The sequence below is a fragment of the Budorcas taxicolor genome, chromosome 15 (genome assembly GCF_023091745.1).
Source record: "Budorcas taxicolor isolate Tak-1 chromosome 15, Takin1.1, whole genome shotgun sequence".
Lineage (NCBI taxonomy): Eukaryota > Metazoa > Chordata > Mammalia > Artiodactyla > Bovidae > Budorcas > Budorcas taxicolor.
In genome coordinates this window covers 15,085,146-15,112,387 of record NC_068924.1, presented here as the reverse complement: position 1 = coordinate 15,112,387, position 27,242 = coordinate 15,085,146, and the positions used below count along the sequence as shown (strand labels likewise).

Sequence of the window (27,242 nt, the reverse complement as noted above, 5' to 3'; positions counted from 1 at the left end):
AGCGGGGGCGCATGCGTGGAGCGGGGGCGCATGCGTGGAGCGGGGGCGCATGCGTGGAGCGGGGGCGCATGCGTGGAGCGGGGGCGCATGCGTGGAGCGGGGTGCCTGCTGTCGGTGGGCTGCGCTCTGCGCTGAGAGCTCAGGGGTAGTGAGAGCGTCTGTGCTCGGTGGTCTAGCCAGTGGAGCAGTCAGTCCACTCCCTTGGAGGGACAGAGGTCCTTACAGAAAGAAGTAGGTGACCCCTGGGGGCTGAGCGTGGGGTAATGCAAGTATAGACGACTTCACAGAAGATGACTTTGAGTAGGACTCGGAGAGAAGAGCTTGTTGGCCATTCGGCAGGAAGCATCAGAGACAGAGGAGTTCAGTGCATAGAGGAGAGGTGTGAGACACGCGGTGAGTCCAAGACAGTCGGGGGAGTGTGTCCAAGGAGCTGGCTGGTAAGGAGGCAACTGCCAGTTTGTGGAGGGCGTTTGCTCAGGTTGGGAAAGTGGATCCCCACCCCTGCCCCCACCCCCGTAGGATCGAGGGAGGAGCCCTCCAGTGGTGTCAGAGGGGCCGGAGGGACAGGTGTCAAGAGTCAGGAAGGCCAGCCTGAATGGCTCTTAATGTCTTCAAGGGGGTAGGTATGGTGGGAGTCGGGGTGGGGGAGGTACCTAGAATGGAGGTGAAATAAGGAGGACATGACCATCAGTGAGTTTTCAGAGGTAAAGGACAAAAGAAGTCAGGACTATCCCGAAAAGCTAGTATTGGCTATAGGCGCTTAGTCTGCCGCTCCCTGTTTCTCCTGGTAACACCTGTTCCTGTAATGCAGCTATGAAGAAGCTCAGATGAAAACACCCCAGCCCAGGGTCCATGTGGGCCTCGACAAGGGCAGACATCCGCCAGCTGGGTCAGACCCCTTTACAGGCTGGTCAGGGGCTCCCAGCATATCATCGGCCAGCGCTGTGGGCCCACTCCTCTGTGCAGCTGGTGAAGGGTGTGCTGTAAGTTTGGAACCAGGGAAACACAAGACAAGGCTCCATGGAATTGTCTAGTGGACAGCGCATAGTGGTTATGGTTGAAACACTTGAAAACGCTTGAAAGCATAGGCTCAGGCCAGTTCAGCCCTTTCTGTGGCAGCACACACAGCTCCCTCTGCACATGTGTACTTGGCTGGAGATGGAGGTGTTGGCGAGATTGCCCGGAAAATTCAGGAGCCCACCCAGGCCCCCACCAACTTGGCTTCTTAGGAAGAAGTGAGTCTGTCTCCGATCTATCTAACCTGTGCCACATTCCTCAGCATTTCAAGTCCACCCTTCGGCTGTCTCTGTTGCTCGGTTATTGAGATCTTAAGCTTCCCAACTGAAGGGTAGGCTCTCTGGTGCCAGACCCTCTGGTACTGTGCTGGCACCTGGTGGGTATTTACGAGTTTCTGGCTGACAGAATAGGCACATCTCAGTACTTAGAGCAAAAAGGAATGTTCCTTTCCAGTTAATGTGCCACCCACACCCTACAGTTAAATTACTTACCCGTGGATCTTCTGAGTGCCATGAAACCAGACTCTTCATTTCAGCTCCTCTGTGTATTCTCAACCATCTCTCCCCCACTGATTACTCTCTGGATTTTTGTCAGTGGTATTGCTGTTGTAGACTACTCTAGTGAGCTGCCTTTTTACATGTCTTCTTGCTAAAGAATGTGAGAGTTTCCCAAGAGGATATACCTAAAAGTGGAATTTCTGGATAGCGAATGCATATGCTAAACATCGCTAGATATTGCCAAATCGCTCTACAAAGTAAATGTACCAATTTCTTACCTGAAGTGTATAAGAATATCTTCCTGTACATTATCCACAACATTTAGTTTTGTACGATGTCTTTTTCTTAAAAAAAAAAAAAAGAGGAAAGAAAGAAGCCAGACTCAACTCCATTATCCTTGTTATATATCCAGAAGAAATGTGAAGTTAACATTATTTGGAAACTATATTGCCACAGAGGCCCGTTCCCATATGCACACTTAGACCCTTGCACGCTCACATCCATTTTTTCCTTAGACCAGCAAACACAACGTTCCTGCTGTACATAAAGTCAGCTGCTAGGGGAGGTAGTTAGGCTACGTGGGGAGGACAGAGGAATTCCTGGGTGGTGCTAGTGGTAAAGGACCCACCTGCTAATGCAGGAGATGTTAGAGATGCAGGTTCCATCCCTGGGCTGGGAATATCCCCTGGAGGAGGGCATGGCAACCCACTCCAGTATTCTTGCCTGGAGAATCCCAAAGACAGAGGAGCCTGGTGGGTCCAGTGGGTTGCAAAGAGTCGGACATGACTGAAGCGACTTAGCTTTGCATGCACGCACTGGGAAGACGGATGTTTCAGAATTGGGACTCTTATGTGGCTTATAGTTTGGACTTGTCTTTGGAGGGGATAGCAGACCCCAGCTGTGTGTGGCTGACATGAGACCAGAGAAAGGGGAAACAATCTTCAAACAGAATTGCCCAGCATTTCTTTACATTAATATTACAGGGGTTTTTTTGTTGTTTTTTAATGAGAGTGTTAATCTGTCTCCTCTGTTATGAAAGGCACTTGAGGGTTTCCCTACTTTTCCCTACTCATTAAAAAGATAATTTTTTTTTCCTTTCATGCTTCATTTTCTCATTTTACCAGTGAGCATACTCCCTAGTGGCTCAGACAGTAAAGAATCTGCCCGCAATGCAGGAGACCCAGGTTCAGTCCCTGGGTCAGGAAGATCCCCTGGAGAAGGGAATGGCAACTCACTCCAGTATTCTTGCCTGGAGAATCCCATGGACAGAGAAGCCTGGCAGGCTACCGTCCATGGGGTCGCAAAGAGTTGGACACGACTTACCAACTAACACTTCACATACGTTATTCTATAACCAGAAAAGGCAAAAATGTTGTTTCAAAGAAACCCACCAGAACACCTTGGGGTTTTAATAGTTCCATGTGGAAGATGCTGTATAGATTGGTCCAATTCCTGCCTGTAGTCTGTGAATAAGTGTGGCGATCACAGTTCTGTTGACCCTCAGCAGGGATGACCAGTATCCACTCTGGAGTTCGGCGTCGCCCAAGGAACTCATACTCTGACCCGCTTTCTCCTCATTCACTGTGAGGAGCTCACGCATCTGCCCGCCTGGGATGTGGGCAGCCCACGCTGCACCCTGCTCCTTCACCCTAGTGCCACTCAAGTACTTATCTGACCCTATCAGAAGGCATACTGAGGTTACACAAAAGGAATAAAGCTCCCGGTCATCTCTCTCTTCAACAAAGCAGTAAGGTCACATTGCCCACCCTCCCCATAGAAAGTCATTCTGGAAGGACCATTGAGAGAACAGCTTAGAGCACTTTTGAATCAACTGCCCCGCAAAAGGGCTCTGCCTTTAGACACACATCAAGACACTGCTGACTCTCTCCACCCAGCCCTCTAACAACACCGAGCCCCAGATGAGCTCCATTATCCCTGCAAGGTGCCCTGGAACCTTCCAGAAGGATGGTTAGACTGGAGGTGAGCAGAGTGGCATGGAATCGTAAATCAATTCAGAACATGGACACTGAGGTTAGGCTGACCAGTGTTGAATCCTGCCTTCTCCTATTGGAAGAGTCATCTGTCTGAGCCTTCACTTCCTTGTCTCTAAAATGGGGCACATAAATTATACTTACCATATACTTGTAATTACAAATAAGAATCTGCACAAAATCCTTACAGTGATTGACACTTAGCAACTGATGAAGGAAGAATAACTATCATTGCTGTTTTTTCTCATCATTACCTTCAGAGTCGTTTGATCGAATTACTCCAACTTTTCCAATGCCACTGAAATAAAAAGTGACAAATGTGGCTGGACTGAGAAGAGGGAAGAGGAAGATAGATCAAGACGCTAGGACCAGCAGGAAATAGCAGTTCTCCACGAACAGATTCTTTTTTTAGAAGTCACCTCCCTCTACTTTGGGAGGTGAAGTGTAGTACTCAAGCATTATTAGAAGTTGGGAGAAAGTGAAATAGAGTAACAGTAAAAAGGGAAGGGAAATTAAAATTTTTAGAACTCACAATCTTCTCTTTCCTGAACAGAGCTCAGGTGGTCTTAGGAGGTAGAAGAGAAGGGAAAATATTCTTTTTAAAAAATATATACTGACTTATTTTTGCTTTGGTTACACTGGATCTTCATTGCAGTGCAGACTTGGAATGAGTGAGGGCCACTCTTGGTTGCGGTGCATGGGTTTCTCACTGGGATGGCTTCTCGCTGCGGAGCACAGGCTCTAGGCACGTGGTCTTCAGTAGCTGCAGCACGTGGGGTCAGTAGCTGTGGCACTCAGGCTCTAGAGCACAGACTCAATCACTGTGGTACACTGGATTAGTTGTTCCACGCCATGTGGAATCTCCCAGGACCAGGGATTGAACCCTTGTCCCCTGCATTGGCAGGCAGATTCCTATCCACTGCACCACCAGGGAAGTCTAGGGGAAATATCCTTGAAGAGCAAAATGAGGTCAAGGACAGCTGAGAGACCATTTCAAGGTCAAGGTGCTAATTAGGGCATTTCTCCCAGGTGAGCACATTGGGGGCAAAGATTTTCTCTGCACTGTTCTTTGTGGTACCCCTGTACAGAGTGCATGCTTAGTAAATATTTGGTGACTAGCGAACAGGCAGCAGAAGCTGGCCTGCCTGACTCTTCGTATGTTTTTCTGGCCAACATACTTACCCATTAGATTGTGCTGTCTCTGAACACTTGAGTGCATGTATTTGCTGAAATAGCTCTTAACCCAAGAAGGCCACCAGCCTCAGATGCAACACGGGATTTAGACAGAAACTGAGAGGTGGCTTTCTTATGGACCCAGATGGAGAGAAGGGGCTGGGAAATGAGCTTGACTTGCATCAGAGGTTTTCTGGTAGCACTTTGTTTAGCCCCTTAAATTGTATTAAGTGCTTTCATAGTTGTCCTATTTGATTACTTGGCTTCCACGTGGGGTAGGTGTTAATTTCTGTTTCCCAGATGACAGCGGTGAGGCTGGGCAGCATGCCCTCAAGGCAGGGGTCTCCAGCCACTGGGATCTAATGCCTGATAATCTGAGGTGGAGCTGATGTAATAATAATAGAAATAAAGTGCACAATAAATTAATGTGCTTGAATCATCCCGAAATCATCTTCCCCCTGCCCCACCCCCAGTCTGTGGATGTCTTCCAGGAAACCAGTCCCCATGCCAAAAAGGTTGAGGTCTGCTGCCTTAGGGCACCTCACTCCCACTTCCTGTGCCTCCCTTCTGACTCCCAGCCTCAGGGAAAGCAAACAGCTGAATCACTTCCTTGAACTCTGGAGGAAATGCCCTAGACCCAGAGGCCCAGTCTTCTTTCTTGTTCTTACTCTTGGGATAAATCAACTGGGAGACATTGCACAAAGGCACTTCCTGACAGGTGAAGCTGAATGTAGCCAGACAGACTTCTGGTTTAAATCCTGAACCTGCTTAAGAATAGCCTTAGAGACACAGAACAGTGCATTCAAGCTTCCTCGACAGCTTCGTTTTCCCATCTGCAGAATTGGGATCACATTGTGCGTTTGGTAGAGTTCCAGGAGAATTAAATGAGCTAGAGGAACCGGACATAGGGGTTGACAGTGTGGGAATCCACCCGTTAGGGTCACCAGTGCTGGAGAGGAGGCAAGGGCATGCGGATGCGTATGAAACGCGCAGCAGGACCTGCGTGAACCGCGCGCTCTCCCCGGGGGAAGCTCTGCCCACGCGCGATCTCCTTTGCAGCCAGGTTTAGCATCAAGGTGTTATTTCTTCCGCTTCTCCAGAAACACGGCAACGGCCAGCCAGCCAGCCTGCCGGAGTACAACGCTCCCGCGCTCATGGAACTCGTGAGGGAGAAGGAGGAGCGCATCCTGGCGCTGGAGGCTGACATGACTAAGTGGGAGCAGAAGTACGTGGAGGAGAGCGCCATCCGCCACTTCGCCATGAGCGCCGCGGCCACCGCCGCCGCAGAGAGGTGAGGCCAGGCACCGCGCGGCTCGGAAAACACTGGAAAGAAGCGCGGGGTGTCCGGAATGGTTCACGGGTGCATCCCAGGGAGTGAGAGCGGTTAAAAGTAATTTCAACGTGGCTGTAGTGCTAGTTGGAGAGCAAGCTGTGGTGTAAGATTTCTGGAGAATGATTTCGGTAATCTGTCCCGTCTTCTTTGGAGGACTCATTGGAAAAGACCCTGATGCTGGGAAAGATTGAGGGCAGGAGGAGGAGGGGGCGACAGAGGATGAGATGGTTGGATGGCATCATTGACTCAGTGGACATGAGTTTGAGTAAACTCCGGGAGTTGGTGATGGACAGGGAAGCGTGCCTGCTGTGGACAGATGGGGTCACAAAGAGTTGGATAGGCTCTAGCGACTGAGCAGCACCACCTCTGCTTTGGTTCCACAATTCTGGTTCTCACCATTTCTTTTAAGGAAATCATATAAGTGCCTGAAGACTTATGTCCAAGGACGTTCATCTCAGTGTGGTTGAAAACATCAATACATTTAAAACAGAGTAGAGCCCAACAAGTAGGAGTCAGTCAATACTTTAAAGTCCATCTGTTCAGCAAAGTACTATGTGGTCTTTCAGAATGATGCTGGAAAAGTATACTTTATGCTCTTTTTAACAGTGGGTATGTTTCATGGGCCAGACAAGAACATGCAATCCTCATAACAGCCCTGAGAGTGAGAACTACTATTATCCTCATTTTGCAGGTGAAGAATTGGGGTTTAGAGAGACACAGTGGTAGTAATTGGTGGTACCACCCACCAAATTGAAATTTGCCCGGCTTAAAGCCTGATTTCACTTGGTTTGAAATGGTTTTCTGCGACTATCAGTTACTACCTCTCTTGCTTTATTTCCTTTGTTGTGGGTGCACAGCCTTATTCTTTCTTTAAAAATTAGCTCAAAATGCTTGATAATTCACATGATAATTCTGTTAGGTTCTACCCTTGTCTGAATGAGCAGGTCGTTTCCCTCAACTGCTGGGCCCAGCCTGCATTCACTTCCGCTGCGCTGACCTGCAAGGCTGTGTGCTCTGCTAGTCCAGATTCTCACCACCCTCCTTTTTGCCCGTAAGTTGTGGGCATTGAGTTCAGAGTTGTTTGGAATTTACCAAAATTTTGAGTCAGCATATTTGGCAGAGAGCCTCAGATAAAACTGAGCATCAATAAACCTGGACTAAATAAGGGTTGTTGTTGTACCTTTGGGGATGGTAGGGTATGAACCAGGCAGGAGAAGAGAATGCTGTCGTTTAGTCAGCCCTCCACTTCTTGGGCTGTGTGATTTCTTCTTGAATGAGGTAGAGAAGGTCCCTTGTGGTTCGGGGAAGTTACTTTATAAGTTGAGCGTGGGCTGGCATGTTCATTACCCAGGTAGAGAATTGCTAGCTGAATGCCCAGATGGCACCTCCAGGAACTTAGACCAGTGCTACCCACGTGGGCACAGATGCCTCCTTCTGGGTGCTCAACACACTTGCATCTGCAGACCCAAGTGAAAAATGACTATTTGGGGATCTTTTATTAGTGCTCAAGTGTTGATTTTGTATGTCTGTGCTGTGAGGGAAAACAGCCCACAGTGTCCCCTCTTAGTGTGTCTTTGGGAGTGGAAATAGGCATTCAGGATGCGTATCAATCGCTTGGTGAGTTGCAACTCCAGCTGTGGAGGAAGTTGCAGCCTCAGGCCAGCCCTTTAAATGTGTGGGTGACATTGGTGAAGCCCTTGGAAACACTTTTGATTTTTTACATAACTGAAATGTTTTTATCTTCAGCTCTTTGTTTTCTGAGCTAATAACTAAATCACCTCTGGATCCCGATGCAGAGAACAGCCCATCATAAAGTTGCATGGAAGGATGTGGCCTTGTTTGCCAGCTTAGTCTCACGCCTGCCTGTCAGTGGTTGCCCTGGGAATTGTCTTTCTGCATGACTTTTGATGGAAAGAACACCGAGTAGGCAGGCAGGACATCCACTTTCAGCCCTTCTGTTTCACCAGCATGCATTTTCACTGTGCTGACCTGCAAGGCTGTGCATTCTGCCAGTCAGGGCTCTCACTGCCTGCTTTTTGCCCACTATAGGTGTGTGACTGCACAAGGCCTTTCTGAGTGTCACTTACTTTACAGAAATTACCTAATTTCTAAAATGGAAATTATAGTTCTTGACTGGTGATGTGCAAGGAAACAGACTGTATTCCCCTGGCTGAGAACACAGAAACCCCAATAGCGCTACCTTGGAAGCATGACCCAAGGCTGTTATGGGTCCTTGTTGTCTCAACTCCTGATTTATTAGATTAGATGCGTGCTTGGGATCCCCAGGAGGGCTTCCTTGATGGCTCAGTGGTCAAGAGTCCACCTGTCAATGCAAGAAACTCAGGTTTGATCCCTAGATCGGGAAGATACCCTGGAGAAAGAAATGGCAACTCACTCCAGTATTCCTGCCTGGGAAATCCCGTGGACAGAGGAGCCTGGTGGGCTATGGTCCATGGTGTCGTGAAAGAGTTGGACAGGACTTCGTAACTAAACAACCAAAAAAAAAAAAAAGAAGAGGGGTTCCGGAGACAAATGGGACTGGAATGTAAAGTCAGAAGTAGGGGATGGAACAGGTCTGAGGCATGAGACTGCTCAGTGGGCACAGGATGGGGGTGGCAGAGTGTTGTGAGTCGAACCAGCCAGAGCCCACACGCAGTCAGCCCCATCCCACTATGTTAGGCCCAGCCTTGGCCGTCTGTCGTCCTTCAAGCAGGGGAAAGGCCTCTTGCACTCAGGCAATAATCCTGTGGGATTTACCCAGCCCTGTTGCTCTCCTCCTTAGCTCTGTTTAAAGTCCCGGATGGATGAATGGATGGATTTGTAGGTGGATGGGGATGCTTTGCACCATCCCTCCCTTCCCCTTTCTTTGCTTTCACATGTCATTACTGAGCATCTAACAATTCCGTGGGAAACTTCCCTCCCTTCTACTGACCACTTTTTCCCCCAGTCTTACGAAAAGTCAGTTCAGAGGACATCACATTTGTAACTCCTATCTTACTGTTCTTTTCAAAGAAAACCTCTGTAGTTTCGCATGGCTTTGCTGTTAACAAAAAGGGAGAAAGGGAAAATAAACTTTTGAGAAAGGTCAAAATTCTGAGCTGTTATTGCTGAGATGCTAAATGGCTACGTAAGAACTGGTAAAGATGACTATTCCCAGCCATTAGCTTAGTGACTTCGCAGCGACTGCTGTATACTTCATGTTTATAGGCAGTGTGATATTTGTGTACCAACTGCTTTTGCCACCTTGATGGATTTTTGGCACCAGTGATCATAAGTTTGAGAGGCTAGGCTGTTTTTTGGGGTGGGGAACTTTTGAAACTTTTTAAACATTTCAAAGCAATGTAATATTTTGTTGAGAGTTGTGCGTGTATACCTTCTAAGTTGTTTTCATCTAATTGTACCTCCTGTCCTTGATAGTGTAAATATGAATTTTTAAATATGTCTCCAGTAAATTCTCTAAAAATAAATCAGTTGCAAATGTTTCTGGCTCTAATTCCCTGTATTGATGAGTTTTGAGCACCATGGAGTGAATTTGTAATTGTGTCAGTATGTTTAAAGCACTCTGCTGGCTCCCTGTCTCGTTAGGCGTTCGGACTTGTCTTAGTCAGTTTGCACTTGGCCACATTCTTACGTGTGCCCTCTTTGTCGGTTTATCTTGTCATTCGCGTACCTTTGCTGAGGCCTTCTTCATAAAGACACGGGACGCTCAGGAGTGTGAAGTGATGGTTAAGAGCATGGACTTTGGAGTCAGGGATATCTGGATTTGAATCCATGTGCCTTCAAATTTGCTCTTGGAAACTCACTCGTTTGTTCATCTGTAAAATGAGGATAATAATGCTTACTGCCCAAGTTCCTGAGAGAGCTACATGAGATACCTCGGGTAATGTGCTTCACCCAGGTCCGGGCATGATGAAACACTCCCTCATGGACACATGCAAGAAGGCCCCTCTTTTTGCTACTTTTAGGTGTTCCAGAAAAGAGCTTTAAGATTTTAACACTGTAATGTGAAGTTAAAGGGATGTGAAGCTGGATCACTTCTTACTAAAGATTCACTTCCTAGTTTAAGATTGTGCCTTTCAGCCTCAGACATGCTTAGATCTCTTAGAATTCTGAGATCCCCAACCCCCAGGCCGAGAACCAGTACCGTGGGCTCTTAGGAGCGGCCGACTAACACAGCGACTGAAGCTTCTGCACCTGTCTGTCACTCCCCATCACTTGCATCATCGCCTGAACCATCCACCCTCTCCCACCCCACCCTACCCCACCCCTGTGGACAAATAGTCTTCCGTGAAACCTGTCCCTAGTGCCAAAAAGGTTAAGGACCACTGACTTAGATGACATGGTTATCTTGTCTTTACCAGTCATCATTGAAAGAGAGTGTTGGTTGTATCCGACTCTTTATGACCCCATGGACCATGCCTGCCAGGTTCCTCTGTCCGTGGGATTCTCCAGGCAAGAATACTGGAGTGGGTTGCCATGCCCTCCTCCAGGGGATCTTCCTGACCCAGGGATCGAACCCGGGTCTCATGCATTACAGGCAGATTCTTTACCGTCTGAGGCACCAGGGAAGCCCTGTTAGGAGTAATTATATTGACAGAAGCAGAGACAGGAGAGCAGTCCCCTTTGAGCGGCTGTTTCCAGCCAGGCACCTGCTGCCAGCTGCACTGCTTTGCGGTCTCCCTCTGTCTGTCCCTCCCCGACTCCACCCCCTCGACTGGACTTTGCCAGGACATAGGGTATGTCTTCTTCACGTTTGTGTCCTGCTGCCCAGCATGGTTGTCACACTGAACGGACCTGAATCCTAGGCAGGAGCTCACAGGAGAAGCGAGCAGGACGTAAGCGTGGAGGGGACTCCAGCCAGGGCCTTGCTGTCCAGGAGGACCAGTCTCCATCTCAGGGATTTCCCGAGTCCCCATTTACTGTAAACACTGAGATAGCTCCTAAATGGGGGAGAAATAGAATGACACCTGAATGCTGGTTGAGAAAGTAAGAAAGGAGAAGTGTGAAAGAGCACAAAGCATGGACATACTAACTGACATGATACTATCCGGTGTCCACATGCTAGGAGACACTTGCCCTTACACCTGTAAGTATACAGTGTCTGTATTCAGCACACACCACGTCGCTTGTGATTCAGGATCGTTGGTAGAAAGGGCAGGGAATTTGGAATTTTGCATTTTATGTTCCTTAGATACTAGCTTCGTTCTAGCGGTTCAGGGAGAGAACTGACTGACATCAGTCTGTGTGTGTGTCCTGTGTTGCCAGGGACACCACGATCGTCAACCACTCGAGGAATGGCAGCTATGGCGAGAGCTCACTGGAGGCCCACATCTGGCAGGAGGAGGAGGAGGTGGTGCAGGCCACCAGGAGGTGTCAGGACATGGAGTACACGTAAGGGACAGCGGTGCCCAGCCCCTGGGCCCCACGCCTGCCACCCGTCATGAGCCCGGCAGGGCCACCAGCCCACTGTGTGCACTCATCTCCAGCCCTTTCCCATCTAGACAACCCTTCAGCTTGAGCCCTCCCAGTCCGCATTCCAAGGAAAGGGTCCTGTTAACAAGGGGCCTGGAGCCCGAGGTCTCTGGGAACTAATTTCATGTCAGATGCAGATATTTAGGTGGAGGCTAATAACAAGAATTTAGAAGCCCATGTGTTTTCTGGGTGTCTGTCTCAACAGCCTACTTGACATTATCAGCTGGACAGAGGGAACCATCATATGCCAGAGTCTCAGAGTTTTTGAGCCAGTATTTATATATTCCAGCCAGTAATAAAGAACATATGTAGCTAATGTGTTTTTCTCCTGAAGTAAACAAGAAGTCCTCCAGCAGGCTTTGTGACATCACAGAGCTAGCCTGCCACCCACCCCCAGCCCTCTCCGTCAAGCCCTGGGAAGCTGAGCTTCTCATTCTGTGAAAGTAGAACTGCGTGGCTGAGTCGTTGATAAGCTCAGCAAGTTACTACTTAGGTTGTGAAAAAGAACTCACGTGTCTCCTAATTCTCATCTTTGACCTTCAGGGAGGAAAACGTCATCTTCTCACAGAAAACTTGTCCATTTCCTGCCCACCCCACCCCCAACCCCGCTCAGAAAATAGGCAAATTGACTCTCGTGAGCTGCCTACCCTGTGTGAGGCTTGAGTTTGTGTGTGTTTCCCCGTAGTTCCTCGCGCCCTTCCCACTGCCAGGCTTCTAGACACACTTCAGTCAAGAGTTCCCTGCCAGGTGGCCACAGGCACTCAAACTGTGTGTCCTCAGGGTCCCAGAGCCTCCTAAGGGGCCAGAGAAGGTGCCCCCTTTTCAGGTACTATAAAAGATCAGTCTTCTACAATGGAGATTGTACCTGAAGACTCAGGCGGCAATTAACTCTGTCCTTGGAATTATAGTTAAAATCTGTGGGGTCCTGAGAGAAATATAAATATCCCTGTCATTCCATGGATTTTGATCATGACTGTTTTGTTTTCTTACACAGTATTAAAAATCTCCATGCCAAAATCATAGAGAAGGACGCCATGATTAAGGTCCTTCAACAGCGATCCCGTAAAGATGCCGGAAAGACGGACTCCTCCAGCCTGAGACCCGCCCGCTCTGTGCCATCCATTGCAGCAGCCACCGGGACTCACTCCCGCCAGACCTCGCTCACTAGCAGCCAGTTGGCTGAGGAGAAAAAGGAGGAGAAGACCTGGAAGGGGAGCATAGGTGAGCTCCACGCCCTCAACAAGCCCTGCCCCTCCCCAAGCAAGCCCTGCCTCTCTGCAGGTGAGCCCCACCCCTCAACAAGCCCCGCCCCTCCCCAAGCAACCCATGCCCCTCTGCAGGTGAGCCCCACCCCCTCAGGCAAGGTCCTCCCTCCGTAAGTGAGCCCCACTCACTCCCAGGCAAGCCCCACCCCTGCATAGGTGAGCCTATCCTCTCCTCATGTGAGCCTCTGAAGAGCAGGAGTCACATAAACACTGAGGCACCTCAGTTGGCCAATGGAGTTCAGACCCCCTTGTGAAAATAGGAATTTTGAGTATCTCCAAGTCTCAGTTTACTCACATGTGAAGTTCGGTTCCCTCGCTCAGTTGTGTGCAACTCTTCGTGACCCCGTGGACTGCAGCACACCAGGCTTCCCTGTCTTTCACAATCTCCCAGAATTTGGCTCAAACTCATTTCCATCAGCTCGGTGATACCATCCAGCCATCTCATTTTCTGTAGTCCCCTTCTCCTCTTGCTGTCAATCTTTCCCAGCATCAGAGCCTTTTCTAATGAAAAGACCTTCCCATCAGGTGGCCAAAGTATTGGGGCTTCAGCTTAAGCATCAGTTCTTCCAGTGAGTATTCAGAAGTGATTTCCTTTAGGATTGACTGCTCTGATGTCCTTGCTGACCAAGGGACTTTCAAGAATCATCTCCAGCACCACAGTTCAAAAGCATCAGTTCTTCAGCACTCAGCTTTCTTTATGGTCCAATTCTCACATCCATACGTGAGTGGATGATTGGAAAAACCATAGCTTTGAGTATATGGACCTTTGTCGGCAAAGTAATATGACTGCTTTGTAGTATGCTGTCTAGGTTTGCCATAGCTTTTCTTCCAAGGAGCAAGCAACTTAATTTCATGGCTGCAGTCACCATCTGCAGTGATTTTGAAGCCCAAGAAAATAAAGTCTGTCACTGTTGCCATTGTTTCCTCATCTATTTGCCGTGAAGTGATGGGACCAGATGCCGTGATCTTAGTTTTCTGAATGTTGAGCTTTAAGCCAACTTTTCACTCCCCTCTTTCACTGTCATCAAGAGGCTCTTCAGTTCTTCTTCACTTTCTGCCGTCAGGGTGGTGTCATCTGCATATCTGAGGTTATTGATATTTTTCTCGGCAGTTTTGCTTCCAGCTTGTGCTTCATCCAGCCCGGCTTTTCCCATGATGTACTCTGCATGTAAGTTAAATAAGCAAGGTGACAGTATACAGCCTTGACGTACTCCTTTCCCAATTTGGAACCAGTCCATTGTTCCATGTCTGGTTCTAACTGTTGCTTCTTGATCTGCATACAAATTTCTCAGGAGGCAGGTCACGTGGTTTGGTATTCCCATCTCTTGAATTTTCCACAGTTTGTTGTAATCCGAACAGTCAAAGGCTTTAGTCTTTGACTAAAGTAGTCAATGAAACATAAGTAGATGTTTTTCTGCAATTCTCTTGCATTTTTGATGATCCAAAGGATGTTGGCAATTTGATCTCTGGTTCCTCTGCCTTTTCTAAGTCCTACTTGAACATCTGGAAGTTCTCGGTTCATGTACTATTAAAACCTAGCTTTGAGAATTTTGAGCATTGCTTTGCTAGCATGTGGGATGAGTGCGATTATGTGGTAGTTTGAACATTCTTTGGCCTTGCCTTTTTTGGGATTGGAATGAAAACTGACCTTTACCAGTTCTGTAGCCACTGCTGAGTTTTCCATATTTGCTGGCTCACAGCACTTTCACAGCATCATCTTTTAGGATTTGAAATAGCTCACCTGAAATTCCATCACCTCCACTAGCTTTATTCATCTTGATGCTTCCTAAGGCCCACTTGACTTCGCACTCTAAGATGTCTGGCTCTAGGTGAGTGGTCACACCATCGTGGTTATCTGGGTCATTAAGATCTTTTTTGTATATTAGTTCTATGTATTCTTGCCACCTCTTCTTAATATCTTCTGTTTCTGTTAAGTCCATACTGTTTCTGTAATTTATTGTGCCCATCTTTGCATGAAATGTTCCCTTGCCATTTCTAATTTTCTTGGAGAGATCTCTAGTCTTTCCCATTCTACTGTTTTCTTCTATTTCTATGCATTGATCACTGAGGAAGGCTTTCTTTTCTCTCCTTGCTATTCTTTGGAACTCTGCATTCAAATGGGTATATCTTTCCTTTTCTCCTTTGCCTTTAGCTTCTCTTCTTTTCTCAGCTATTTGTAAGGCCTCCTCAGACAACCATTTTGCCTTTTTGCATTTCTCCTTCTTGGAGATAGTTTTGATCACCACCTCCTACACAGTGTTACAAACCCCTGTCAGTAGTTCTTAAGGCACTCTTTTCTATCAGATCGTCTCCCCTGAGTATTTCTCACTTCCACTGTATAATCGTAATGGATTTGATTTAGGTCATACCTGAATGGTTTAGTGGTTTTCCCTACTTTCTTCAATTTAAGTCTGAATTTGGCAATAAGGAGTTCATGATCTGAGCCACAGTCAGCTCCTGGTCTTGTTTTTGCTGACTGTATATAGCTTCTCCATCTTTGTCTGCAAAGAATATAATCAATCTGATTTTGGTGTTGACCATCTGGTGATGGCCATGTGTAGAGTCACCTCTTGTGTTGTTGGAACAGGGTGTTTGCTATGAGCAGTACATTGTCTTGACAAAACTGTTAGCCTTTGCCCTGCTTCATTTTGTACTCCAAGACCACAGTTGCCTGTTACTCCAGGTATCTGTTGACTTCCTACTTTTGCATTCCAGTCCCCTATGATGAAAAAGACTTTTTTTTTTTTGGTTTTAGTTCTAGTTCTTGTAGGTCCTCATAGATCCATTCAACTTTAGCTTCTTTGGCATTTGTGGTTGGGACATAGACTTCGGCCACTGCGATATTGAATGGCTTGCCTCAGAAATGAACAGAAAAAAAAACCTCATTTTTGACATTGCACCCAAGTACTGCATTTTGGACTCTTTTGTTGACTGTGAGGGCTACTCCATTTCTACTAAGGGATTCTTGCCACAGTAGCAGATGTAATGGTCATCTGAATTAAATTTGCCCAATTTGGTCCTTTTTAGTTCACTGATTCCTAAAATGTCAGTATTCACTGTTGCTATCTCCTGTTTTACCACTTCCGATTTACCTTGATTCATGGACCTAACATTCCAGGTTTCTATGCAATATTGCTCTTTACAACACAGGACTTTACTTCCAACACCAGTCATATCCACAAATGGGTATTGTTTCTACTTTGGCTCAACCTCGTCTGTCTTTCTGGAGCTATTTCTCCAGTCTTTTCCAGTAGCGTATTGGGCACCTACAGACCTGGGGAGTCCATCTTTCAGTGTCATATCTTTTGCTTTTTCATACTGTTCATATGGTTCTTCTCAGTGTTCTTCTGAAGTATACTGAAATGGTTTGCCATTCACTCTCCAGTGGACCATGTTTTGTCAGAACTCTCCACCATGACCTGTTAGTCTTGGGTGACCCTACACAGCATGGCTCATAGTTCCATTGAGTTAGAGAAGGCTGTGATCCTCATGATCAGTTTGGTTAGTTTTCTGTGACTGTGGTTTCCATTCTGTCTGCCCTCTGGTGGATGAAGATAAGAGGCTTGTGGAAGCTTCCTGATGGGAGGGACTGGCTGTGGGGGAATCTGAGTCTTGCTCTGATGGGTGGGTCATGGGTCACCAGTTGCCTGCCACGGGAACAGGAGCTCTGGCTGCAGCAGACCTGGGAGGTGTGGGGTGTGAGCCCCACCACAGAGCCACCCAGCAGACAACCCACAAGCTGGAGAACAGTTAATACCAAAGAAGTTTTTGCACTGTTGCGAAAGTTCTGGGACCCACACCAGATTTCCCAACCTGGGGATCTGGCAAAGGAACTGAGAACCCCCAGGGAATTTGACTTTGAAGGCCAGTGGGATTTGATTGCAGAACTTCCACAGGACTGGGGAAACAGACTCTTGGAGGGCACAGACAAAACCTTGTGCGCACCAGGACCCAGGAGAAAGGAGCAGTGACCCCACAAGAGACTGAGCCAGAATTGCCTGTGAGTGTCCAGGAGTCTCCAGAGGAGGTGTGGAAAGGATAATGCATCATACTTTGGTGGTGGAAGCAAAGGCCACCCCACCAGAGTCACTGTTAGCCATGAGTTGACTCACATCATAATCATTATCATTATGACTGAAAGCTAAGGTGTCTTACACTATAAAAATTTTTAGTAGGAAGAAGACTTTGAGACTTCAGGCCTCTGAACTTGGTTCTGCCCCAAACCAGTGGCAGGACTACTCCACCTCTGCTTCTGTGTCTAGAAAAGCTGGGTGGTGTCTAGAGGTGTCTTCCCTGCTGTACCTCATGGGGTCATTGCAAGGCCAAAATGACATACTAGAGAGAAAGCGCTTTGCAAGCAGTGCTCTCGCATAAGGGGCTGCTGGTGGTATTTTGTTGGGTTGTTGTTGCACAGGCAGAGTTTGGAAGAGCATTCTGCAAACACAGTCATAGCCATGAACTGGTCCCCATGACGGGGACCAGCAGCCCAGCTCGCTGAGTCAGAGAGGATGAGACAGCTGCCCAGGTCACAGGCGGCACTCCCAGTCACACGTCTTCCGCTCTTGTCCCTGACTCTGCAGCCCCAGGGGCCTGGCCCTTCTTTGATGCATTTCCCTGGGTCAGAGTGTGTTTTGTTTATCCATGGAGCTGAGAGCCTGTTTTTGTTAGCCCAGGACGGTGGAGGAGCCTGGCTGCTTCATGTCAAAGGGGATAAGAGCTTCCAGGAGGAAGCTGACAGACTTGGGGGAGAATCAAAGGCACCCAGCCATTATCTCCGTTTGAAATCCCCCCATGGGTTACTTCTGTAGCCCCTGCCCTCCAAGGAAATGCACTTCAAAGAAGAGGCGTGTGGACAGCAGCTGGGATCTTCAAAGCCCCTCCCAAGGACTCTTAGCTCCCCTCCGCATTTAGAGAGCCTCAGCAGCAGTGCTTATGTGGCCTTGGGAGGGGACTCAGCACGTGCTCAGCTCCCATAGAAACCTCTCTGGCAGAAGCCTGTCTGTGACATCCAGCCAGGCAGATATTTCCATGGGGGCTGTGCCCGTAGCCCTAGCATTTGATGTGCCTCAGCCAGGCCAGGGAGCGGAGGACTCAGCTGCAGGAAGAGCTCCTGTGTTCTCCACACTCGTATTCCCCCTCCTTGCTATGATCAACATCCACATGTCACAAGACAGTGGAGCCCTCCCACTGCAGAGGGAGGCACACGTTCAATTCCCACAGACCTCCTGCACAGGCCCCGCAGCGTTCCCACGGTGTCTTGTCTGAGGACCTCTGGAAGGAGGTGGAGGTGATAACATACCCCTTTCTGATGGCTCGGGCTCTCAGGTGAGATGACCGGCCAGTGGCTTAGTTGCACAGGAGTATCCTCGCTAGACTGTGGCTCTCCACGCAGGGGTAGGGTGATGAGGCGGAAAAGGACACAAAGTAGACTTAAAGGCAGGCACCTCTGGCTTCAAATACCATTTCTGCTACTTCTCAAAGGTGAGACACTAATTTCGTCCATTTCCTTTTCTGTGAAACAAAAGATAGCAACAGGACCTACCTCATACGAAGTGAGATGATGTCTGGGAAGCACCTAGTCAAGGCTTCTTGCTCCTCAAGGTGTGGTCTGTGGGCCAGCACCACCAGCATCACTTAGGAGCTTATTAGAGAAACAGAAGCTCGCGGTCCCCCGCTGACTTGAATCTTCATCTTAACTATATGCAAGTAATTGATGTGTGTGTGAGCATGTTGAGAAGCATCACTGTAGACAGACTGGATTGAGTTGTGTTGCATTATGAATGGGCACCCTGAAATAGCCCTAGCAAGGAGACTGTGAACTTCGTTAAATGAACAGACACTTGATTGTGCTTATTGCACTCTGTGTAGGCTGGTGTGGAACGAGGGCCGTATTTCACAATTAGAACAATTGCTGTGCTGTCCAGCTCGCAGAAAGACTGAGGAAACGGGGCACATCACGCCTCCCTTTCGCCCAGCCAGCCGCCCTCTTCCCACCCCCGACACTTTGGTCTTGGGACGGGTGGGGAGGAGAGGGCTGAGCGGCCCTCCGCAGGAACCCAGCTGGCTTCCTGCCTCTTGGAGGACATGGCTCTTCATCACAGGCAGCTCTCTGGGGAATATTGTACACAACTCTGTTGCCGTGACCAGGAGGCATGCTTGTTTTGACCCAGGCCCTGGGGAGATAATTCATTACCAGAGAGGAGTGGAGCTGGGGGCTGTTGAGCAGAGCAGCAGGCCAACAGGGCTGTGTCTAGGAGCAGAGAAGCCGATACAGGCTGCCACTGCTCAGGACTAGCCCTCCTGGGCTGCATACGGAAAGAAAGCATTGTCTCCAGAAAGCCTTGCAGAGTGCCCCCGCCCCTCGACCCTCTGCCTGTAAGGCATCTCTTCTTCCTTCTTTCCATAGCATCCTCAGAATAGTAGCATCCTATCATTTGTCATGTTACATTATAACCAGTTTATGTGACAGCTCCTCCCCTGCCCCATGCTAGGTTTTTTGTTTTTGGTTTTTAATTGGGGTATTCAGTTCAGTTCAGTTGCTCAGTCATGTCCGACTCTTTGTGACCCCATGGACTGCAGCACACCAGGCCTCCCTGTCCATCACCAGCTCTCAAGAGTTTTCTCAAACTCATGTCCATTGAGTTGGTGATGCCATCCAACCATCTCGTTCTCTGTCGTCCCCTTCTCCTCCCACTTTCAATCTTTCCCAGCATCAGGGTCTTTTCCAGTGAGTCAGCTCTTTGCATCAGGTGGCCAAAGTATTGGAGTTTCAGCTTCAACATCAGTGCCTCCAATGAACACCCAGGACTGATCTCCTTTAGGATGGACTGGTTAGATCGCCTTTCAGTCCAAGGGATTCTTAATAGTCTTCAACACCACAGTTCAAAAGCATCAATTCTTCTGCGCTCAGCTTTCTTTATAGTCCAACTCTCACATCCATACATGACTACTGGAAAAATCATAGCCTTGACTTGATGGACCTTTGTTGGCAACACAGTTGCCTTACAATGTTGTGTTAGTTTCTGCTCTACAGGAGAGTGAATCAGCCAACCATATACATATAATCCCTCCCCCTTGGACCCCCTTCCCACTGGGACCCCCATCCCATCCCATCCACAGAGCACAGGGCTCCTGTGCTATACAGCAGGTTTCCACTAGCTGCCTCTTTTACACACGTGTGTGTAAGCTCAGTCATGTCTGACTCTTTGCAACCCCGTGCTCTGCAGCCTGCCAAGCTCCTCTGTCCATGAGATTCTCCAGTCAAGAATAGTGGAGTGGGTAGCCGTGCCCTCCTTCAGGGGATCTTCCCGACCTAGGGATCAAACCCAAGTCTCCTGCATCGCCTGCACTGGCAGGCGGATTCTTGACCACAGGTGCCACCTAGGTGGTGTACGTGTGTCAGTCCTGATCTCCCGGTTCACGGCTCCCCAGCCTTGTACAGACGTCCGTTCTCTTTGCTGGCGTCTGTATCCCTGCCCAGCCGATGGGTCTTGCTTCTTGAGGCGTGACACTGAAGAAGCTGTTCTTCCACCCGCAGGGCTGCTGCTGGGGAAGGAGCACCACGACCACGCGTCCACCCCCGTGCTGCCCACCCCCTCTGCCACCACGCTGTCACCCTCAGCCCCCGGCACGTCGGCCAGCAGCGCCCACGCCAAGACGGGCAGCAAGGACAGCAGCACGCAGACAGACAAGAGTGCTGAGCTCTTCTGGCCCGGCGTGGCCTCCCTGCCCACGCGCAGCAGGCTCAGCGGGACCCCTTCCAACAGCCCCGTGCTGAAGCACCCAGCGGCCAAGGGCGCAGCAGAAAAACTGGGTACGAGGTCTCCACCTGCTCTCACGCTCCATAGAGCTTCCTATCCTGTCAGGGGTGGGGGAGGGGCTTCTATTGAGCTGGGGAGGGAGCCGGGCTACCAACCTACTCTCACTTATGGGTTATCTTATGGTATGATTGGAGAAGGAAATGGCAACCCACCCCAGTATTCTTGCCTGGACGGAGGAGCCTGGTATGCTATAGTCCCCAGGGTCGCAAAGAGTTGGACATGACTGAGTGATTTCACTTTCTGTGATATGGTTAGTCGCTCAGTTGTGTCTGACTCTTTGCAGTTCTATGGACTGTAGCCCACCAGGCTCCTCCATCCATGGGATTCTCCAGGCAAGAATACTGGAGTGGGTTGCCATTCTCTTCTCCAGGGGAGCCCAACCCATGGACCAAACCTGAGTCTTCTGCAGTGCAGGCAGATTCTTTACCATCTGAGCCACCAGGGATGCCCTAGACTCTTCAGGCTCTGTATTATTCTGGGATTGAAATATGTGTGCTTGCATGCTAAGTCGCTTCTGTCGTGTCCGACTCTTTGTGATTCCATGGACTGTAGCCCGCCAGGCTCATCTGTTCATGGAATCCTCCAGGCAAGAATACTGAAGTGGGTTGCCATTTCCTTCTCCAGGGGCTCTTCCTGACCCAGTCTCATGTCTCCTGTATTGGCAGGCAGGTTCTTTACCGCTAGTGCCACCTGGGAAGCCCTAAAATGTGTGTAGAGACTCCTAACTTATTACCATTTAAAAGAGCAAACAAATTGGCATTTGTCCTTTTAGCGTATGTTTAATAGCTAGCCCTTCCCAGAAGGTGTGCAAACAGACCCTCCGAGGGATGCTAAGGAATTAGCCCCGCCCCCACCCACCTCCCGTATGTTTGGGACCTGGTACCAGGTACCAGGTCCATCAAGAGCATCAGATACAGAGATGTTGCCTTCAGGGTGTTTACTCACCAAGGATTCAGTGTCGACTGAAGGAGACACTGATTCAGTCCCGATTGAAGCAGAAGGTAGATTTAAGGTAGGTGAACTGGCCCAGCACTCAGGCCAGTTCTGAGGAGTTGCTTTCAAACATTTAATAGAAGACAGGTTGGGAGGAGTTTTGCAACAAGTCCAGAAATGTCCTTGGAGAGAGCAGACTTGGCTTTGGACTGTTCAAAGTCATGGGGTGAGGATCCCTCTGCTAGGGAATCCTTTGGAGGAGGTGGGGGCTCCTGGGCATAAATGAGTTGTTTTCTCCAACGGGATTCCCTGTGTTCATCCTCCAAAATAAACAAGTACACATAATATTCTCGATTTTTGGAGATGTAATTCCTGGGATACCCTTTTGCCAAGAAGGCAGGGAACCCGGGAGGGACCTGCCTCATTGTAGGCACTTGATAATTTTAATTTAGAGGAGAGGAGGGGAACAGGGTGGGTGAGGTCCCCGCACAAAGTCCTAATGCCCCCTTCCCCCGCTCAGACCTCTCCCTTCATGTCCTGGTTGTGTTCTTTGTGTCTGAATCCCAGGCGCAGGCATTTAGCTTTGGTCCACCAAAGCTGGGCTCTGTGGCCTTAACCTGTGTACACTGATGGTGATGGGTGGTACTTGAAGTGGTTCCATTTGAGAGAGAGCTGGGTAGGCCTGTGGTCCTCCTGGGGAACGGGCCGCTGATATGTCCCTTCTGTTTGGCAGAGAACTCTCCCGGCCACGGAAAGTCGCCTGACCACAAAGGCCGCGTCAGCAACTTACTCCACAAGCCTGAGTTCCCCGACGGGGAGATGATGGAAGTTCTCATCTAACCCTGGGCTCCCTGTTGAATTTAACAGCGGAACACTGAGGCGCGAGGAACGTGGCAAAGAGAAAGAAAGATCACGAAGGTTGCGGATGGGAAATCAGGGATGGTTTGAGCAGATAAGGGTTTCAGATTAGTGAGAATACTTTTTATAAATGTTAAAACAAAAACAGGAGACCTACATGACTGAAGATGAAGAGGATGCCGTGGATTTTTACTGCTTATGGTGGAAGAGAGAAGATGCATGTAGGTTTGGAAACAAAGAAGATCTAGGAAATGAAATTTTTTCATTGTACAGAAAAATGTACCTCTCGGGGAGGGTCTGTGTACACCCATGGTCTGGTTATAAACAGATAAACCTGAGCATGGATCTTCCTTGGAATACGCCCATTCTCCTTGCCTCTTAGCTTGTTTTGAGAAGAGCCTCCTAGAAATCTTGTAGTCTGTCTTGACATAACATCATTTCACCTGTGCCCTCCGTGATGTGTCCTGTGAATGCGTGTGGGTGTGGCAGGGAAGAGAAATGTTTGGGGTGATGGAGGTCTTAAAAGGCCATCTCCACCTCTCTACCTGATTGGTTTGGATTTTCAGGAGGTTATGGGCCTTCTTGGCTTTTCTGCACTGAGCAGTATATTCTAAGCAGTATGGGAGCTTTCTGGTCTTGGGGTTCATCCCCCCCCCCCCCCGACTTCTCTGAGTTCATCTCTGTCTCTGCTTCATTCTCTTTCATTTTACCCATTTTTCCTTCATTTTTTTTTTCCTCTTGTAATAAGCCTTGCAGAGTTCCTTTGCTCTGGGGGTTGCCAGAGCAGTATCTGATCGGTCATCATGCACCGTGACAAGTGGGACAAAGCCTTTTGGTGTCTTCCTGGCAGCTTCCTCCGCCTTGGAGGAGTTGGGCTGCAGCAGTTGACGTTCTGACAGTGAACTTGGTCAGCTCCAATGAGACAGAGGATTCATGGCCACTGTGACGTCCTGCATTAAGCTCCTGCCACCACCGCTTTCTCCCCTCACATCAGCTCTTGCATGGAGTTTGGTGTATCCACCTCACTGCTCCATTGAGGTCAGACTTTCAGGATTGCGCTCCAGGAAACAAGGGACACTTGACTTGGTGGCATCTAGAATCTCCCCTGACACCTTGTCCCGCTTGCTACTGTTTGTGGCCCCTGTTCTGCCAGCCCCTTGAATCCTTCTGGATGTAGTTGGTGAGCACGCAGATTCTGTGGTTGTCAGCAGGTCAGGTCTGCCCTGCTGGGGACTTGCTTCGTAACCTGATAGGCCAGTATCAATACAGTGTGGTTGGACTGTTCAAGGGTTTAGTTTGAAGCAACTGGTCCAAAGTAAGACAGAAGCACCAGGTTAGAGAGCCCGGAATGAGTGAGGTCGTGGCCCCCTTTTCCCCGTGCTCTAGGGCTTCACATCTGACTTCTCAGATGTCAGCTTCCTTTACAAACCTGGAAGGTGCTGGATCAGTGGAAAGAGGCTAGCCAGGCCATCAGATGCCCTTGTGGGGTCCTGATGAATTTGCTCCCTTCAGGCCAGCGGCATCTTTGTCACCCCAGGTCCTCATGCCCACGATCTGAGACTTTCTCACATCCCACCCAAATGAGACCCTGAAGACCATGTCACTTCAGAAAGTTGGCTGGGGTAGCTCCTTGAAGGGTGGGCCTTTGGAGTGTAACCTGGGTGCCTGCCTGCCTGCTAAGTCGCTTCAGTCGTGTCCAACTCTGTGCAACCCTGTGGACTATAGCCCGCCAGGTTCTTCTGTCCATGGCGATTCTCCAGGCAAGAATGCTGGAGTGGGTTGCCATGCCATCCTCCCAGGGATCTTCCCAACCCAGGGATCGAACCCGTGTTTCTTATGTCTCCTGCCTTGGCAGGTGGGTTCTTTACCACAAGGGCCACCTGTGGGGAGCCCTGTAACTTGGGTGAAGGCTCCCCAGATCCACATGGTAGAAGAGGGTGATGAGTGTGGCTGGAGGGAAGGAAACTGCTGGCTTTGCCCAGGAGCTTCTTGGAGCTGCCTGGTGGTCAGAATGAGCAGAAGGGAGGCACCTCAAGCCTGGCTCTGGGGGGGGCTCTGTGTATCACACGTGTTGCCTTCTGTGGCCCCACTTTAAGCATCACTGAGGGTTGTGCAGCCTGAGGAACCGGAGCGGCTTTGCAGGGCCGAGCAGTCCCGGGTTCCGCCAGAGCAGCGAACCTCATGGGTGGTGCAAGGCCGTGGCGAGTATGGACACGTGGGGGTGGAGGGGCAGAGGGCTCCCCGTCCCATCTCTCTTCTCTTTCACTTTCAACAAGTGATGAGGCTCCGTTGATGGCACATGACTCAAGGACCTTTTGACCGCTGATTAATGTTGAGAATGGAAAAAAATCAGTATCTAGAAATAGGAGGGCCCCACCACCACTGCTGTCCACGCCTGGGCCACCCCAAATGTGAGCTGTGTCCCCCAGAAATGGGTGAGAGCCAGAGCCTCATCTTTAGGCCCCAGCACATCTTGTTGGCACTGCAGGCACAAGGCTCACTGACTGTCCTTGGTCCCCCAAGTTGCCAGGCTTGGTAACTCTCACAAGGCACAGACGTCACCGTTTTTCTACTGTGCTGTGGTGTCTGTGCACCTTTTTTGCTTCTGACCTGCCTCCTCTGCAACAAAAGGGACTTACAGCTTTGAAATCTCTTTTTTTATGGCAGATTTCCAGCCCAGCAAGGGCCTCACTGCTCTTCATCTCCGTAGATTTCTTGAAGCCTTGCTTGCCTTTAGGAGAAAGCAGATACTGAACTCCTGCTGTGCGTTCTCGCCGTTAATGATACATGATCTCATTGGATCTTTGGAAAAGAATCCTTGCTGCATTTTTTAGTGCCAACTGTGTGCAAGCACTGGGTACCTTTCAGTGCATCCTCAGACCACGTGGGAGCAGGGGCAGGTTTATATCCGTATTTCACAGAGGAGGAAATGGGCTCAGGGAGGTCAAGTCCCTTCTGCAGGAGAGACTGGCATCTGGACCAAGGGTTTGGGAGAGCAGCCTTGACGCGGGCCGGACTGCCTCTGACTTGGGGGTGATAAGCATCTTTTGGGGTCACACCTTGACCCGCTCTGTCCCCCGTGTGTGTGTGTGCACATGCGCACACACACACAGCTTCCTTCTTCATCCCCCTGACCCTCTGAACTGCTAGGACTGCCCGTAAACAAGCTATAGATGGGAGTCTGTGTACTGTTACACTAGGCCACAAAGTCTGTTTTATAAAGCTCTTACTTGCATGTAATCCAGAGGCCAGGCCTCCTCCAGAACATCCCAGTATGGTGTCTGATCATGACCTCCTGGTCCCTGTCTCAGAGTGAAGGGTCAAGGCCTAGGCCCTGGGTGATGACGACATGCCGGAGTCACCCTGCCGCCTCCTTGAGCATGTCATCTGGCAGTTTCCGCGTGCCGCCCGGGGTACCGTGTGGAACAGGCAATGTCACTGCTTTCTGGCACTGATTTCCGAGTGTGTGCAGAGCCTTTCCTTGACATTTTCTTCTCAGCTTGTCTTCGGCTTCCCACAGGTTGGAGGCCAGCCACAGCGTCACGCTGCACCTGCTCGAAGTGGACACGTGGGACAGGGCTGCCATGTCCCTCCCGGGACTTGGGTTGGAGGCAGAGAGTGGGGGCTCTTCTTTCTCTCTTTAGGTTTGCGGAGCTTGCTCTTTGGGACTCACGTGAGCATTTAACTACACAGGACTTGGGTTGGGTATCCAGGCATGCCGGAATGCCCCCTGCAGAACAGTGAGCCACCCCTGCTGTTTGTTGTCTCGTGGCTTTGACCTTGTGATGCTGAGTGCTAACAGTTAGAGATGTCTCCTGCTTCGTCCTCTGCAGTGCTGGTGATGTAGTCTTGAAGTCATGTGTGACTCTTGCGACCCCATGGACTGCATGTAATCCACCAAGCTCCTCTGTCCAGGGATTCTCCAGGCAAGAATACTGGAGTGGGTGGCCATTTCCTTCTCCATTCCTCCTTGGTAGCTGATGATGATAGAAACTCCCCCCACTGCATCCTGAGTCCCAGAGCCTGGTGTGAATACAAACTTCAGAAGAGGCAGGGTTCCAAGAGTAGGTGGCTGGTTGCAAGGTTTGGAGGCAGGGAGCTCACGTGAGCAGAGAGGTGTGTCTTCCAAAACAAAAGCCCTACAGCCAGCGTATGTGCCCTGGTGCCGGTGGGTGTGCTTCTGTGTGCCCCCTGTGATCTCACACTCCTCCTGAGCCAGGGAGGACTGTGGCCGTGATATGAGGGAGTCCTTTTACACAGAACATCCTGCCCACAGCTGCCTGCTTATCCCCAAGCTTGACGCAGCTGCGGTGTATGCTTTACAAATGTTTTTTCTCTTCTTCTTCTGTGTGTGTGTGTGTTTTTTTTTTTTTTTTTGCTAATTAATCAGTGTGTTTAGAATGTCTTCATTCAACATGAGGGTTGTTCAGTGGGTGCCTGTGTGTGTGGCTCCATGGAAGATAGGCAGAGTCATTAAGAAGTTACCAGAAGCTGATCAGCTGGGAGCATGAAAAGGTTAGCACTTCAGTAAATGGATTTCTTCTGGACCTAATAAGCAGTTTTTTTTTTTCCTCTCACTTTTAAGTAGTATCCCCCGCCTTTTCTTGTTTGGTAATTTAAAGGTATCTAAAGACATGCATTAAAAAAAAAAACACCTGTATATATTGTCAGTCCATACATATGAGATGTGGCTCTAAGATTGTATGTCGAGTTTCTTTTCTTAATATCCAGAAGATCCAAGTGTTTCATCTCACCCTGCCTTGTGAGACTCTTGCCAATGACTGCGGTGCTGTCCAAGTAGAAACGTTCTGTAAACACCTCTGTTAGGATGGATCTGGGGGCCTGGCATGTTCCTCTGGTTGTCCTTAGAGATGAGGGATCAT

At 49.3% G+C, this 27,242-nt stretch overlaps 1 protein-coding gene across 5 annotated transcripts in view; it reads left to right on the top strand.

Moving 5' to 3' along the window:
* The window catches only part of AMOTL1 (angiomotin like 1), a 199,743-nt gene extending 172,724 nt beyond the window's left edge, over window positions 1-27,019 (top strand). For all 5 annotated transcript variants that reach the window (XM_052653104.1, XM_052653105.1, XM_052653103.1 and 2 more), the window contains 5 exons: window positions 5,779-5,969; window positions 11,277-11,402; window positions 12,478-12,704; window positions 20,286-20,561; window positions 22,235-27,019. In XM_052653104.1, coding sequence (XP_052509064.1) covers window positions 5,779-5,969; window positions 11,277-11,402; window positions 12,478-12,704; window positions 20,286-20,561; window positions 22,235-22,341 — 927 coding nt within the window. In that variant the 3' untranslated portion in view covers window positions 22,342-27,019. The remainder of the gene's footprint in view (window positions 1-5,778; window positions 5,970-11,276; window positions 11,403-12,477; window positions 12,705-20,285; window positions 20,562-22,234) is intronic.
* The last annotated feature ends 223 nt before the right edge of the window (window positions 27,020-27,242 follow it).